The 16,615-nt window shown below is 43.5% G+C and overlaps 1 protein-coding gene across 1 annotated transcript in view; it reads left to right on the plus strand.

Moving 5' to 3' along the window:
• Window positions 1–16,615, plus strand: part of LOC138983094 (secretin receptor-like) — a 91,644-nt gene extending 75,029 nt beyond the window's left edge. Inside the window, exons 6-14 of the mRNA XM_070356502.1 lie at window positions 543–711; window positions 5,864–6,020; window positions 6,727–6,787; window positions 8,982–9,051; window positions 10,268–10,359; window positions 11,292–11,433; window positions 11,760–11,801; window positions 14,666–14,923; window positions 16,286–16,615. Of these exons, the coding sequence (XP_070212603.1) occupies window positions 543–711; window positions 5,864–6,020; window positions 6,727–6,787; window positions 8,982–9,051; window positions 10,268–10,359; window positions 11,292–11,433; window positions 11,760–11,801; window positions 14,666–14,923; window positions 16,286–16,615 (1,321 nt within the window). The remainder of the gene's footprint in view (window positions 1–542; window positions 712–5,863; window positions 6,021–6,726; window positions 6,788–8,981; window positions 9,052–10,267; window positions 10,360–11,291; window positions 11,434–11,759; window positions 11,802–14,665; window positions 14,924–16,285) is intronic.

The following is a 16,615-nucleotide window of genomic DNA, read 5'->3' on the forward strand; positions in this document are numbered from 1 at the left end:
ATATGTTGTTTGTGACGGTGTTTCAGCCGCCTCAAGTCGAAGAGCAACACGCTTCACCTTAACCTGTTCCTAGCCTTCATCCTGCGGGCCGCTTTGTCATTTGCATTGCACTTCAATGTGAGATCATTTCAATGTGAGATCATTTCAATGTGTGATTATATATGTTGTTTGTGACGGTGTTTCAGCCGCCTCAAGTCGAAGAGCAACACGCTTCACCTTAACCTGTTCCTGGCGTTCATCCTGCGGGCCGCCCTGTCCTTTGTCATTTGCATTGCATTTCAATGTGAGATCATTTCAATGTGAGATCATTTCAATGTGAGATCATTTCAATGTGAGATTATATATGTTGTTTGTGACGGTGTTTCAGCCGCCTCAAGTCGAAGAGCAACACGCTTCACCTTAACCTGTTCCTAGCCTTCATCCTGCGGGCCGCCCTGTCCTTTGCATTGCACTTCAATGTGAGATCATTTCAATGTGAGATCATTTCAATGTGAGATCATTTCAGTGTGAGATTATATATGTTGTTTGTGACGGTGTTTCAGCCGCCTCAAGTCGAAGAGCAACACGCTTCACCTTAACCTGTTCCTGGCGTTCATCCTGCGGGCCGCCCTGTCCTTTGCCAAGCAGCTGCTCTTCGTGGAGGACCTTGGTCTGGAGAAAGACATCAGGAGAAGATACGACGGCCGTCTCGAGTTCATCCAGGATGGAACGGTACGCGTTTCTGTTTGGTTTGGTTAGCTGGCTGGTTGGTTAGTTGGTACATTTTATTGTTCGCTAGTTAGCTCTTTTGTTGTTTGTGTGTGGTTTTTGTTAGTGTTTCTTTCCGTTTTTCTTCTTTCTTGCTTTCTATTGTCTTGTCTTTCTTTTTTTTTCCATTCCTTTTTTCTTTTTTTTCTTTCTTGCTGTGTTTTGTCTCTCTTTCTTTCATTCTTATTTCTTGCTTTTTACATTAAGTCAAGTTATGACTAAATGTTTTAACATCGACGGGAAATCGAGACGAGCGTCGTGGTGTATGTGTGTATGTGTGTGTGTGTGTGTGTGTGTGTGTGTGTGTGTGTGTGTGTGTGTGTGTGTGTGTGTGTGTGTGTGTGTGTGTGTGTCTGTCTGTCTGTCTGTCTGTCTGTCTAGATCTGTATAGAGCGATTCAGAGATTCTACTGGACCGATCTTCATGAAACTTTACATGAGAGTTCCTGTGTATGATATCCCCAGACAAATTCGTCATTATTTTGATATCTGTGATGACGTCATATCCGGCTTTTTGTAAAAGTTGAGGCCGCACTGTCACGCTCTCATTTTTCAACCAATGTGGTTGAAATTTTTGATCAAGTAATCTTCGACGAACCGGCACGGTTGGCCTAGTGGTAAGGCGTCCTCCCCGTGATCGGGAGGTCGTGGGTTCGAACCCCGGCCGGGTCATACCTAAGACTTTAAAATTGGCAATCTAGTGGCTGCTCCGCCTGGCGTATGGCATTATGGGGTTAGTGCTAGGACTGATTGGTCCGGTGTCAGAATAATGTGAGATGTGCTGCGACTTCTGTCTTGTGTGTGGCGCACGTTATGTCAAAGCAGCACCGCCCTGATATGGCCCTTCGTGGTCGGCTGGGCGTTAAGCAAACAAACAAACAAAAATCTTCGACGAAGCCCGGACTTTGGTATGCATATCAGTTTTGGAGGCTTAAAAATTAATTAATGAGTTTGCTCATTAAAGTTGTCATTAAAATCGATTTTTCGCAAACAGATATAAAAATGATTGCATCGTATTCTTCATCAAATTCTGAATATATAAATATATACATATGTCATGTTTACTCTTATAATGTGAACACAATTAACGAACGTACGTTAATTATAACTACGATTTAAATTTAAGAAATCGATCAGAAGATTTTATCTTATCCCAGCGAAGCTGTCCAGAGGTATCCCACGAACGCTAGGCTATACTGTAATATTGACTTGAGAAATGTTCATGCTGATTATAAATGATAAAGAAGGAATCTTTGTGCCCTAACTCAGGCTACAGTTGGGGATGGAAGTTCACGAAAAATTGGGAACATAGGCCCTACTAACTTAAATACGGTGGGTGCTGACCAATTCTTCGATGTTTGAACCAACGCCATCCATGGCCGCTTTGTTGGGGTAGAATTGTCCAGACTACAGCAATTATGTTCGCGCAGATAAACCACGTCACGATGTGTTTACGTCAATGCATCGTGACGTCATCCCCTCCATTGGGCCTTTCTCTCGCGCGCGTGGCGTGTTTGTGCTTGCGTGTTTGTGCGTGCGTGTTTATGTGAACAAGTATGTGTGTGTGTGTGTGTGTGTGTGTGTGTGTGTGTGTGTGTGTGTGTGTGTGTGTGTGTGTGTGTGTGTGTGTACGTGAGTGTCGGTCACTGTGTACATGTATGTGCGTGCGTGCGTGTATGCGCTTGAAATGAGATTACAGGTGTGTAAGTGTGTGTAGGCCCTGTGTGTGTCACTGTGTGTGTGTGTGTGTGTGTGTGTGTGTGTGTGTGTGTGTGTGTGTGTGGTCTTCTGTGGCTGGCCCATTCACTCACTGCCTCTCGATGACCCCTCCGTCTTTCTGTACACGTATTATAGGTGGGTTGTTTAGGGTGGCTGGCCCATTCACTCACTGCCTCTCGATGACCCCTCCGTCTTTCTGTACAGTATGTTAGGTGGGTTGTTTTGGGTGGCTGGCCCATTCACTCACTGCCTCTCGATGACCCCTCCGTCTTTCTGTACACGTATGTTAGGTGGGTTGTTTAGGGTGGCTGGCCCATTCACTCACTGCCTCTCGATGACCCCTCCGTCTTTCTGTACACGTATGTCAGGTGGGTTGTCACGTTTAGGGTGGCTGGCCCATTCACTCACTGCCTCTCGATGACCCCTCCGTCTTTCTGTACACGTATGTCAGGTGGGTTGTTTTGGGTGGCTGGCCCATTCACTCACTGCCTCTCGATGACCCCTCCGTCTTTCTGTACAGTATGTTAGGTGGGTTGTTTTGGGTGGCTGGCCCATTCACTCACTGCCTCTCGATGACCCCTCCGTCTTTCTGTACAGTATGTTAGGTGGGTTGTTTAGGGTGGCAGGCCCTTTCACTCACTGCCTCTCGATGACCCCTCCGTCTTTCTGTACACGTATGTTAGGTGGGTTGTTTGGGTGGCTGGCCCATTCACTCACTGCCTCTCGATGACCCCTCCGTCTTTCTGTACACGTATGTTAGGTGGGTTGTTTAGGGTGGCAGGCCCTTTCACTCACTGCCTCTCGATGACCCCTCCGTCTTTCTGTACACGTATGTTAGGTGGGTTGTTTAGGGTGGCAGGCCCTTTCACTCACTGCCTCTCGATGACCCCTCCGTCTTTCTGTACACGTATGTTAGGTGGGTTGTTTAGGGTGGCAGGCCCTTTCACTCACTGCCTCTCGATGACCCCTCAGTCTTTCTGTACAGTATGTTAGGTGGGTTGTTTAGGGTGGCTGGCCCATTCACTCACTGCCTCTCGATGACCCCTCCGTCTTTCTGTACACGTATGATAGGTGGGTTGTTTATGGTGGCTGGCCCATTCACTCACTGCCTCTCGATGACCCCTCCGTCTTTCTGTACACGTATGATAGGTGGGTTGTTTAGGGTGGCTGGCCCATTCACTCACTGCCTCTCGATGACCCCTCCGTCTTTCTGTACACGTATGATAGGTGGGTTGTTTAGGGTGGCAGGCCCATTCACTCATTGCCTCTCGATGACCCCTCCGTCTTTCTGTACACGTATGATAGGTGGGTTGTTTAGGGTGGCTGGCCCATTCACTCACTGCCTCTCGATGACCCCTCCGTCTTTCTGTACATGTATGATAGGTGGGTTGTTTAGGGTGGCAGGCCCATTCACTCATTGCCTCTCGATGACCCCTCCGTCTTTCTGTACACGTATGTTAGGTGGGTTGTTTAGGGTGGCTGGCCCATTCACTCACTGCCTCTCGATGACCCCTCAGTCTTTCTGTACAGTATGTTAGGTGGGTTGTTTAGGGTGGCTGGCCCATTCACTCACTGCCTCTCGATGACCCCTCCGTCTTTCTGTACACGTATGATAGGTGGGTTGTTTAGGGTGGCTGGCCCATTCACTCACTGCCTCTCGATGACCCCTCCGTCTTTCTGTACACGTATGATAGGTGGGTTGTTTAGGGTGGCTGGCCCATTCACTCACTGCCTCTCGATGACCCCTCCGTCTTTCTGTACACGTATGATAGGTGGGTTGTTTAGGGTGGCTGGCCCATTCACTCACTGCCTCTCGATGATAGGTGGGTTGTTTAGGGTGGCTGGCCCATTCACTCACTGCCTCTCGATGACCCCTCCGTCTTTCTGTACACGTATGATAGGTGGGTTGTTTAGGGTGGCTGGCCCATTCACTCACTGCCTCTCGATGACCCCTCCGTCTTTCTGTACACGTATGATAGGTGGGTTGTTTAGGGTGGCTGGCCCATTCACTCACTGCCTCTCGATGACCCCTCCGTCTTTCTGTACACGTATGTTAGGTGGGTTGTTTAGGGGTGGTGTGTGGGGAGGGGGAGGTGAGGATTTGGATGGCTGGGGGTGGTGGTTGTGGGGTGTGTGTCTTTTTTGCATGGTATCTGTCTGGCACCACTATTCCTAACCTGACATCTGTCTGGCACCACCATTCCTAACCTGACATCTGTCTGGCACCACCATTCCTATCCTGACATCTGTCTGGCACCATCATTCCTTCCATGGTATCTGTCTGGCACCACTATTTCTAACCTGACATCTGTCTGACACCACCATTCCTAACCTGACATCTGTCTGGCACCACTATTCCTAACCTGACATCTGTCTGGCACCACCATTCCTATCCTGGCATCGCCATTCCTACTCGGACATCTGTCTGCCACCACCATTTCTTCCATGGTATCTGTCTGGCACCACCATTCCTATCCTGACATCTGTCTGGCACCACCATTCCTATCCTGACATCTGTCTGGCACCATCATTCCTTCCATGGTATCTGTCTGGCACCACCATTTCTTCCATGGTATCTGTCTGGCACCATCATTTCTTCCATGGTATCTGTCTGGCACCACCATCTCTTCCATGGTATCTGTCTGGCACCACCATTTCTTCCATGGTATCTGTCTGGCACCACCATTCCTATCCTGGCATCGCTATTCCTACTCGGACATCTGTCTGGCACCACCATTTCTTCCATGGTATCTGTCTGGCACTACTATTCCTATCCTGACATCTGTCTGGCACCATCATTCCTTCCATGGTATCTGTCTGGCACCACCATTTCTTCCATGGTATCTGTCTGGCACCACAATTCCTATCCTGACATCTTTCTGGCACCATCATTCCTTCCATGGTATCTGTCTGGCACCACCATTTTTTCCATGGTATCTGTCTGCCACCACCATTTCTTCCATGGTATCTGTCTGGCACCACCATTCCTATCCTGACATCTGTCTGGCACCATCATTCCTTCCATGGTATCTGTCTGGCACCACCATTTCTTCCATGGTATCTGTCTGGCACCACCATTCCTATCCTGACATCTGTCTGGCACCATCATTCCTTCCATGGTATCTGTCTGGCACCACCATTTCTTCCATGGTATCTGTCTGGCACCAGTGCGTGCAGTTTCATTCTGTGAGTTCGACAGCTTGTAGACTAAATGGAGGAATTTCGCCCCACGCGACTTTCTTTCTTTGTTCTTGTCTCTTGTCTTTCCTTCTTTCGTTCTTTCTTTCTTGCTTTCTTTCTTTCTGTGTTTTGTCGGTGTGTCCCCTGTCTCCAGATTGAAGGCCTTCGAGCAACACACTGTCCTCATTATTTCTCATGTTCGTGGTTCACGTGCGCAGCACTGGGAGTGTCGGACACTGGTGTCGCTGTTCATCTACTCCATCTGCGTGAGTCAGATGTGGATCTTCATGGAGGGGCTCTACCTGCACATGCTCATCTACAGCACGCTGTCTACGGAGCGGAGGGGCGTCCGTGTCTACGTTCTGCTGGGCTGGCGTAAGTTTCAGCCTCTGAACGATGTCCTTGATAGACCAATTCCGAAAATAACTCTATCTGGGTTGTGAAAGAGTGAATACCCTTGCTTTTCCTCTGACAAAATTCTTCACACGTACTCCTGTAAACGTGTCTCTGACACACCTCCTCGCGACTAGTGATTGGCCCATCAATGTTTGTCCGAGTAAAACGCAAAGGTATTCACTCGCTTAAAACCCATACAAACCCGAGTTATTTTCGGAATTCTTCTCTTGAGTCCGAAATTGAGTGCGCGAAGACTTCGCGAAGTTGTTGGTGGTTTTTTTTTATAAATCCATTGCCAAAGCTTCGTGCAGCGAGCGAAGTCGAATTCATCCAATTAATATCAAGCTTCAGATTTATATCTGTTTATAACTCAGTGGTTTCAGAACTCAATTTTCTTTGGCCACACGTTCCCCGGTGATTGTGTAGGTTTCAGCCTCTGAGTTTTGTGTATAAACATTACTGAATGGTTTCAGAACTCTATGTGTGTGTGCGTGCGTGCGTGCGTGCGTGCGTGCGTGCGTGAGTGCGTGCGTGCGTGCGTGCGTGCGTGTGTGTGTGTGTGTTTGTGTGTGTTTTGGGGTTGTTTACTTTTTAGTCTGGAAGGCATCAGTTTATTCTGCAACTATATATAGTCGTAAAAGTCCTTTTTGTAAATGCCCTAATTGTCTCTACTGTTTTGTTTCAGTTTCTCCATTGCTGTTCTTTATTCCATGGGTGGTTGCTAAATCAACATTAGACAGCCAGTTGTAAGTATAGCACTTTGCTTGCTTGTCTGCTTGCTTTGCTTGGTCGGTGGGTCGTTTGGTTGGTTACTAAGTTCCAAGTTCAGAAACACGCCCCGACCAAAATTCATTTGTAAAATTACAGCCAAGGCACAGCGTTGTGTGTCTTTGTGTCTCACTGATATTTGGGGGAGGAAGAATCCCCATTTGCGGTGATTCTTTCTTTGTTAACTTTGGAGGGGCTTGTTCAGTTTTTGAAAGAAAAAAGTCGAAAGACATATTTATAGGCTTTCGTACAGGCTTCGCAGAGAATGAAAGAATTGAAGGCAGAAGAAGAAGAAGTTTGTTCATTTCAATGCTTCTTATTATCTCAGGTGACAGGAGACTGGTTCCGCATTACTCTCACTTAACGTCGTTGTTTCTATTGACAGTGCTGACTTCCCTTGGTTTCTTAGACCATTGGCTTTTTAAAGTTTCAAAATCAAGAGGTTTTTTTTGTTTTGTTTTTTCAAATTTTTTTATTCAAATAAATAACAACAATTAACAATATCTCATACAATGAATTAAATACAACTTATCGAGTACAACAAGCTAACTTTTTTAACGTTTTGTTCTTCGAACACTCACACAAAAATGCTTCTTATCTGTAGCTGCCTATTAAAAATACTTTCCAACGGTAAAAACGAATTTGTTTTTTTATATATACTAACGCACATCTTTCCGATTAAGATAATGTGGTTCAATTTATACATAGTTGCCTTTTTCACCATTACAAAATGCATACCAAATAAAACATCACTAACTTTCAAAACAATCTTAATTTCTAAAGTACGAAAAATAAATTCTTCAATAAACTTCCAGAATTTGTATACAACCGGGCATTCAAAAAAGAAGTGTTCAATGAAATCAGTTACATCACAACAGTAATTACATTTATTAGTTTCCGTTACTTTCATTTTACACAGGAGAATGTTGGTCGGGTAAATGTTGTGCATAATTTTCCAGTGTAAAACTCTTAATCTAGTCTCTTGTGTTGACTGATAGGCAACTATCCAAGATCGTTCATCAATTTCTACATTAAACTTTCTCTTCCAAAATCCTCCGGAACATGGTACATCTGTTTTCATATTAATAATCTCTTTCCTATATTCTCTGGCACTTAACACATTTTTGCCGTTAAACAGTGGTAAGGTAATACAAACATCATCAGTCATATTTACAACATTTTTCCTCATAAATAATGACACAGCAGCTTTTACAACATTATATTCAAGAATTCGGTTTGGCGAATATCCAATCAAATCACATATGTCTTGATATGATAATATGTCTCCCGAAAGTACAATGTCAGTTAATACCAATACCCCTCGTTGTATCCAACTTTCAAAAAATAAAACTTTGCCACTATACGTTATGCATGCATTATTCCATAATAAAATCGGCCCGACTGTCCCACGATCGTAGTGGTTATTATCCAGCCAATATTTTAATACTGCTTTCCAAAAGTGTGATTTCACTAGGTCTAACCCTTTAAATCTTGCACTGTTTACATTCGATAAGAAACATTCAAAATACTTTCCAAAACGCAAATACATCATCTTCGGAGTGAAACTCCAATTATCATTTCCATTTGATGTAGTCAGTTGTGAAACCCATTGTAATAAAAAAGAAATTTGCATTTGCCTAATATCGATCATTTTTAAACCACCTTTTTCAATTTCAAAACATAAAACGCTTCTTTTCACCTTTTCAAAGGCCTTCCGATTACAATCTCTTTTTCGCCACAAAAATCTAAACAATAAGGTATTGACTTCATTCAAAACACAGTCAGGTAATACAAACGCTTGCATAATATACACAAATTGTGAAATTAAAAACGTTTTCACAATACATATTTTCCCTACAATGCTCAAATTTCGTTTCTCCAATGCACAAATCAATCGCTTAATATTCCTTATTCTTCCAGTCCAGTTATCTTCTACCAAAGAAGCACTCTTATCATTACAAAAATATACACCCAAAATCTTCAGCTTTTTCTTCCAAACAAAATTATAAAATGTTTCATCACAATGTTTTCTACTACCCAACCACATCGCCTCAGACTTTCTCTTATGTAAATCAAGAGTTGAACATCTGTACTGTGATTGTTTTGTGTTACGCTTTGAATGAAAGGCACCATTAACTAACATTTCACTTCTTCTCGTGTGCTTGATATCAGCTGCTGGACTATTCATAGCAAGCCGGCTCTGCTGTGGATTTTCAATGGTCCTTTAATGGCCAGCGTCATTGTGAGTATTTGCTGGTTAATTACTTTTAGTATGTTTACTCTTTTTACGTTTAGGAGGGGGAATCGAGACGAAGGTCGTGGTGCATGTGTGTGTGTGTGTGTGTATGTGTGTGTGTGTGTGTGTGTGTGTGTGTGTGTGTGTGTGTGTGTGTGTGTGTGTGTGTGTGTGTGTGTAGAGCGATTCAGAGTAAACTACTGGACCGATCTTTATGAAATTTTACATGAGAGTTCCTGGGTATGATATCCCCAGTCTTTTTTAAATGTTTTCGATAAATGTCTTTGATGACGTCATATCCGGCTTTTTGTAAAAGTTGAGGCGGCACTGTCACACCCTCATTTTTCAATCAAATTGATTGAAATTTGTGTAAAGCAATCTTCGACAAAGGCCGGACTTCGGTATTGCATTTCAGCTTGGTGGCTTAAAAATTAATTAATGACTTTGGTCATTAAAAATCTGAAAATTGTAATAAATATTTTTTTTATATAAAACGATTCAAATTTACGTTCATCTTATTCTACATCATTTCCTGATTCCAAAAGCATATAAATATGTTATATTTGGATTAAAAACAATCTCTGAAAATTAAAAATATAAACATTATGATCAAAATTAAATTTCCGAAATCGATTTAAAAACAATTTCATCTTATTCCTTGTCGGTTCCTGATTCTAAAAACATATAGATATGATATGTTTGGATTAAAACAAACACGCTCAGAAAGTTAAAACGAAGAGAGGCACAGAAAAGCGTGCTATATGCAGCACAGCGAAACCACTACCGCGCTAAACAGGCTCGTCAGTTTCACTCCGTATTGCACAAGCGGCGGACTACGGTCATTGTGAAAAAATGTAGTGTGTTCAGTTTCATTCTGTGAGTTCCACAGCTTGACTAAATGTAGTAATTTCGCCTTTCGCGACTTTTTTTTATCAGTTAGTCTCAAATTTGGGTATTGGCATGCTTGTGATTGTAACACTTTTTTGTGTAATGGGGTGGGGGAGTGGTGAGTCTGTGGGGGGGGGGAGTGGTGTGTGCGTGCGTGTGTTTGTCAGTGTGTGTGTGTGTGTGTGCCTGCCTGTCTGTGTTTGTATTGCGCATGTGTGTTTGTGTGCGTGCATGCGTGCTTCTGTGGATGTACGAGTGCGTGTGTGTTCAATAGATATAAACACAACGAACATAGGTCCCATTAAAAATAACATTAGCTTTTGTGCTATTCCAGGTGAACTTTGTGTTCTTTCTCAACATACTTCGAGTACTGGTATCCCGTGTCCGCTCGGCAGACAGACACATTGGCAGACAGCAGCAGTACAGGTATAGGACCCTCGTTGTTTTCTACATGTAGACTTTCCAATTCTTATAATTATACACAAAAAGTCATGCTAACTTTCGAGGAAGATAATTTTGTCAATGATTAAAAGTTCTCTAAATTAACCGTTTTTTTATTGTTTTGGATTTGTGTGTGCAAAATATCAGTTTATCACTTTCGGATTTCTAAGAGGTAATAGGTACACAAATTGGTGGTTCCGTATAGGTTTGTAACATGGTGGGGCTAGCGAAATGAGATTGAAATTTAAAGGCCTACTCTGCCTCGTAAAAACAGTACACCCCACTGTCTCAGATCTGGCCAGGCGTCTACATGGAATAAGAACACCCCTCTACTTGGTCACATACTTAAAAAAATCAACACCCTGACTGTCTGCTGTGGTGAGTTGAAATTTCTTGATGAATTAATTTCCCGATAAGGCACCCGCGCCTTCTACAAAATCAATTATTAGAAACAATACCACCGTCCACGTAGAATATTCATGCAGGCTGTTCATTTTTCGTATGTGACCAAGTGAAGGGATGGTCATATCCCATGTAAAAGCCTGACAAGATCTGAGACGTCGAGGCGACCTGTTTTCACGAGACGGATTGGGCCTTCAATCCCATCTTTGGGGTGTCTTGTGTGGGTCCGAGTAGCTCAGGTGGCAGAGCACTGGACTTATGATCCTAGAGTCACGGGTTAGAATCCAGGCCGGGATGGACACGGGTCAACTGTATGTGCAGACTCAGACGGTATCCATGTCCGACCCCCGTGTCACCACATTCTGCGAGAAGTGCAGGTGGCCGGTTACACCTAAACACGCATACAACTGGGTATCTCATCAAAAGTCGGGGTAACACCTGGGAATATGGCCCTAATGGCTTTGCCTTGAGGACGTAAAACTTAAAATTTCTCTATCGTGTGCCTTGTTCTTCAGACGGCTGGCCAAGTTCATCCTGGTGCTGATCCCGCTGTTCGGGGTCCTGTACATCGTCTTCTACGTCATCTTCCCCGTCAGCTTTTCCGCAGAGTTCGACATCAGGCACCTCTACATGGAGATGACCTACAACTCTTTTCAGGTATGGGTGTGTTTGTGTGTGTGTAGGGGGAGGTATGTGCGTTTGTGTGTGTGTGTGTGTGTGTGTGTGTGTGTGTGTGTGTGTGTGTGTGTGTGTGCTGGCTGGCTGGCTGGCTGTTTGGTTGTCTATCTCTTTCTGTCTGTACACGCGCTTAAGTGGATATGACGATGTATTGTGACGTTCCTTTGACATGTGTTTAAAGTGAATAGTGTGGAGAGACAAATGACCATGACGCATAACAAAACAAAACAACAACAAAAAAATTATATGAGAAATATACAGTAATACTTGAATGATCTTAAACAAATAGTTTTTCTAACTTTCAGGGCTTCATTCTTGCCTTGCTCTTCTGTTTCCTGAATGAAGAGGTATGTTTGAGTTTATATGTTTGTGTGTGTGTGTGTGTGTGTGTGCGTGCGTGCTTGCGTGTGTGTGTGTGCTTGCGTGTGTGTGTGTGTGTGCTTGCGTGTGTGTGTGTGTGTGTGCGTGCGTGCTTGCGGGTGTGTGTGCTTGCGTGTGTGTTTGCGTGTGTGTGTGTGTGTGCTTGTGTGTGTGTGTGTGTGTGTCTGGTAGGCTGGCTGGCTAGCTGGCTGGCTGGCCCATCAAAAATGACGTGTCTGTCTCAAACACCGTCCACAGGAACTAACGTTACTCTCTCACCTCCCCTCCCCCTACCACCACCCACTCCTATCCCCACACAAAACCAAAATCATGACCCAACGGAAATACCGGCTTTTCCAACACTCCTACTCCCAATAGACGATGTTAGGAAATAACTCTGTCGGCTTTTTATGAGTTGTGAAAGATTGAATTTTATTGAGGCAAACTTTTCCACTTGGCAGTCACTAACGAGGTTCTCTCTAAAACACATCGACAAGAAGCACGTGTACAAATTTGCCTAATTGAAAGCAAGAGTATTTACTCTCTCATAACCCATAGTGCAAACCTAACAGAGTTATTTCCGGAGTTCGTGAATGATCGACCCCAAGTAAGCACAAGAAAAATGTTCATTCAAAATGAACAGCGTCGATGCAATGTCCACCAAAGATTTATTTTGGGAAGTGTTAAAGGTTAGGGTCAAAAGTTAATGAATTGCATGTTGTGCTGGATATATAAATTGTTTATTTCAGTCAATGCTTGATTCATAAGTACATTTTTCAGCATGGTGCATCTACAGGAGGGTGCTCCAACAATGATGCATAGTGCCAACATTTAGCGCAAACTTTTCACAACAGTGCATTATTACCACAAAGCGCATACAGCGATTATATAGTAGCAAGTTGCACTAAACATTTGAACAAAATGCATTTTTTGCATTACAGCTGTGACAATTTTACAAAAGTGCATTGACCATTTCAGGCAGATGGCTAACATGCAGATTTCGCTTTTGTCTGTCTTTCTTTGAAAAGTAGGCATGTTCAAGATCGATGAAGTCATGAGCAATTGGGTTAGATGACAGAAAAGATTCAAAAACGTCAGATTCAGTTAGATGACAGAAAAGATTCAAAAACGTCAGATTCAGTGTTTTGGGCACTGTTGAACAGGAACATTCTCTCCTGTTCAACAAATGTGGGTTCAATTCAAAAGCAACATTGTCACAGATAGGCTAGTGTTACATTTCTGTAAAGTTTCAAAAACATCTTCCATGTTTTGGTTACTGTTGAACAGAGGCATATTTTCCTGTTCAAAAAAGTCTGACACAAATTGTCGTAGTTGTGGGTTAAGGTTCGATCTATACTGTCCTTCAAACGAGTCGTAGAACCGTCATTGTCACAGATAGTGTTACATTTCTGTTTTACATTCAAACGAGTCGAAGAAGTAGTAGTAGTACATTTGCGTTTGGTTGTTTTTTCTTTTAGATTCCTGTCACTCATACTAGCAGTATTGATTGAGGTACATAAATCTGTTGATGTACAGGGATGACTTGTTTGTAATGAATCCTTGTTTCCTCCACATTGAGTTTGCATTGCAGTTGGACAGAAATGAACAGGTGTTAATTGATAAACACATTGATAATGGCTTTTGAGAAAATCAATCAATTCTGCAAAGGAATTAACTTGATGACATCAAAACTGCAGCGCCATTTGAAGAATGGTTACCATTTCTGTTTCTTTGATGGGAATCAAACAAATAAAAACATTGACTATCCAAGTTACCATGAATGGCAATAGTTGACTCCTGAAAAGTAGCAAGGATATAATTTGAGACGATAAACGCCTGATGCAATCCCTCCTCAAGGTCAGTCAACTCAAAACCTTCATCATTCGCAACATCAGTAGGCAACACAGCGGGATTCGTATGTCCAGAAATCATGTCGAAAAAATATTACATTTCAAAAGCATGTCCAACCACAGTTGTTGGCAAGTGTTCGTGTCCGAAGTAGCCTTCAGTGTGTGTATATGTATTCATGTGACAGAGAACGTGACCTCATTGTTCAATCCTCTCTCTCTCTTCTTTCTCATTCGAACGCACACACGCAAGAACGTAGCCTACGCACGCATGCACGCGCACGCACGCACGCACACATACACACACACACACCCCGCTGACGCCGCACACGGCAAACCACGCACACACACACTGACTGTCGGCAAGCATATCTTTTTGTTTTCTTTACCTTTGTTTATTGTGTTTTCGATATTTGTGTTTATTTTTTGCTTGACTTATCTGTTTTATTTTAATGTTTGCTATCCACATCGTGTGATAAATGTTTCTTCTCAACTGGCCTTGCCCCTCGGCACATGCTTAGGTACCGGCGTATTCAAATACAGTGGAACCCACTTTGAAGACCCCCAATTTAAGACCTCCTCCCTTTTAAGACCTTGGTGTTTTAGATTTCGTTTCATATCCTCTGTAATTTTACCCCTATTTTAAGACTTCCTACTTTTTAAGAGGTGAATTTCTCAGATTGTGTGGGGTCCCACAAGGAGAGTTCCACTGTATTACATTGGCACAGGATTATGTCACGATGTTGCAACTGGCTAAATGTTCCACTGTATTACATTGGTACAGGATTATGTCACGATGTTGCAACTGGCTAAATGTTCCACTGTATTACATTGGTACAGGATTATGTCACGATGTTGCAACTGGCTAAATGTTCCACTGTATTACATTGGTACAGGATTATGTCACGATGTTGCAACTGGCTAAATGTTCCACTGTATTACATTGGTACAGGATTATGTCACGATGTTGCAACTGGCTAAATGTTGTGGGATGAACGAAACAGGTGCACGCGGAGATCCGGCGGATGTGGATGCGCAAGAAGAGCCTACGTCGTGACAGTATGGCCCTCACCCGCTCCTTCGGCCTCTCCTCCTTCCGCAAGCCCTCCTTCAGGGGCCACAACTCCGTCATCGTGCGGGGCGGGGGGGGCCTGACCAACAACAACCTACCGGGTCAGCAGAGCGAACGCCTGTACCACGGCAGAGACCACACCCTCCGCGTCACGAGATCCTCTTCTGCTGACAGCAGCGGCTCGGACAAGGCAAGACAGTTGCTTATTTTCATAAAACTGATCACATGGGGGTACATGAACAACATGAAAAGAATTAAAAAGAAAAAAATGTCAAATGTTTCAATGATACAAATCAACTTAATCTTGGCGGCGAAATAAATAAAGATTTCATAATTCCACGAATTTCAGGAATTCCGAAAATAACTCTTGTCAGGTTTGTATGGGTTGTGAAAGAGTGAATGCCCTTGCTGTTTACTCGGGCAAACATTGGAGTGGCCATGCAATCACTAGCGAGGGGTGTGTCGGAAACACGTGGACAGGAGCACGTGTCAAGTTATTTGTCAGAGGAAAAGCAAGGGTATTCACTATTTCACAAGCAATGCAAACCCAACGGAATTATTTCTATTCAAAGAAAACATGTTCACAGGATCTGACCATTCAGCTACGGTATGTTGGAAACAAAACAACAACCAACTACATCCTTTCAAAATATAACAAGTCGCGTAAGGCGAAATAAGTACATTTAGTCAAGCTGTGGAACTCACAAAATGAAACTGAACGTAGTCCGCCGCTAGTGCAAAAGGCAGTGAAAGTGACGAGCCTGTTTGGCGCGGCAGCGGTTGCGCTGTGCTTCATAGCACGCTTTACTGTACCTCTTTTCGTTTTAACTTTGTGAGCGTGTTTTTTATCCAAAGATATCATATCTATATGTTTTTGGAATCAGGAACCGACAAATTTGATCATAATTTTTATAATTTTAATTTTCAGAGCTTGTTTTTAATCCAAATATAACATATTTATATGTTTTTGGAATCAGGGAATAATGAAGAATAAGATGAACGTAAATTTGGATCGTTTTATAAAAAATGGGTTTTTTTTTACAATTTTCATATTTTTAATGACCAAAGTCATTACCGGTAATTAATTTTTAAGCCACGAAGCTGAAATGCAATACCGAAGTCCGGCCTTCGTCGAAGATTGCTGGGCCAAAATTTCAATCAATTTGATTGAAAAATGAGGGTGTGACAGTGCCGCCTCAACTTTTACAAAAGGCCGGATATGACGTCATCAAAGGTATTTATCGAAAAAAAGAAAAAAACGTCCGGGGATATCATTCCCAGGAACTCTCATGTCAAATTTCATAAAGATCGGTCCAGTAGTTTGGTCTGAATCGCTCTACACACACACACAGACAGACAGACAGACAGACAGACACACACACACACACACACACACACACACATACACCACGACCCTCGTCTCGATTCCCCCCTCTGCGTTAAAACATTTAGTCAAAACTTGACTAAATGTAAAAATGAATTTAAACGTGTTAACTATACGTTTTATAAAGTTAAGCTTAACAAAACTCTTTTCTGTGTTGCGGGCATTCAGGCGGCCGCAGACTGGCAGTGGCTGCTGAAGATCAAGCGACGGGCAGCCCTGGTGGTCTTCTGGCGCAAGAAGTCCTCCGAGTCCCGGGAAGGGGTGATAGACGAGCGCTACGACTGCGACATCGTCCCGGACATCGACGCCCACACCACCTTCGCCGCCTGCAACGGGTCCAACCGGCGGCGGATGCTGGACGATGAGGAGGAGCCTGACCACATCAGCCAGGGCAGTAACAGTGGCAGTAACAGTAGCAGTAACGGCGCTGAAGGTCCTCTGCCCCCGCCACAGTCTTCTTCTATCCAGGAACTGAACGGCTGCCCGCCTAAAAGCTGA

Source organism: Littorina saxatilis, linkage group LG12, assembly GCF_037325665.1.
Source record: "Littorina saxatilis isolate snail1 linkage group LG12, US_GU_Lsax_2.0, whole genome shotgun sequence".
Classification (NCBI taxonomy): domain Eukaryota; kingdom Metazoa; phylum Mollusca; class Gastropoda; order Littorinimorpha; family Littorinidae; genus Littorina; species Littorina saxatilis.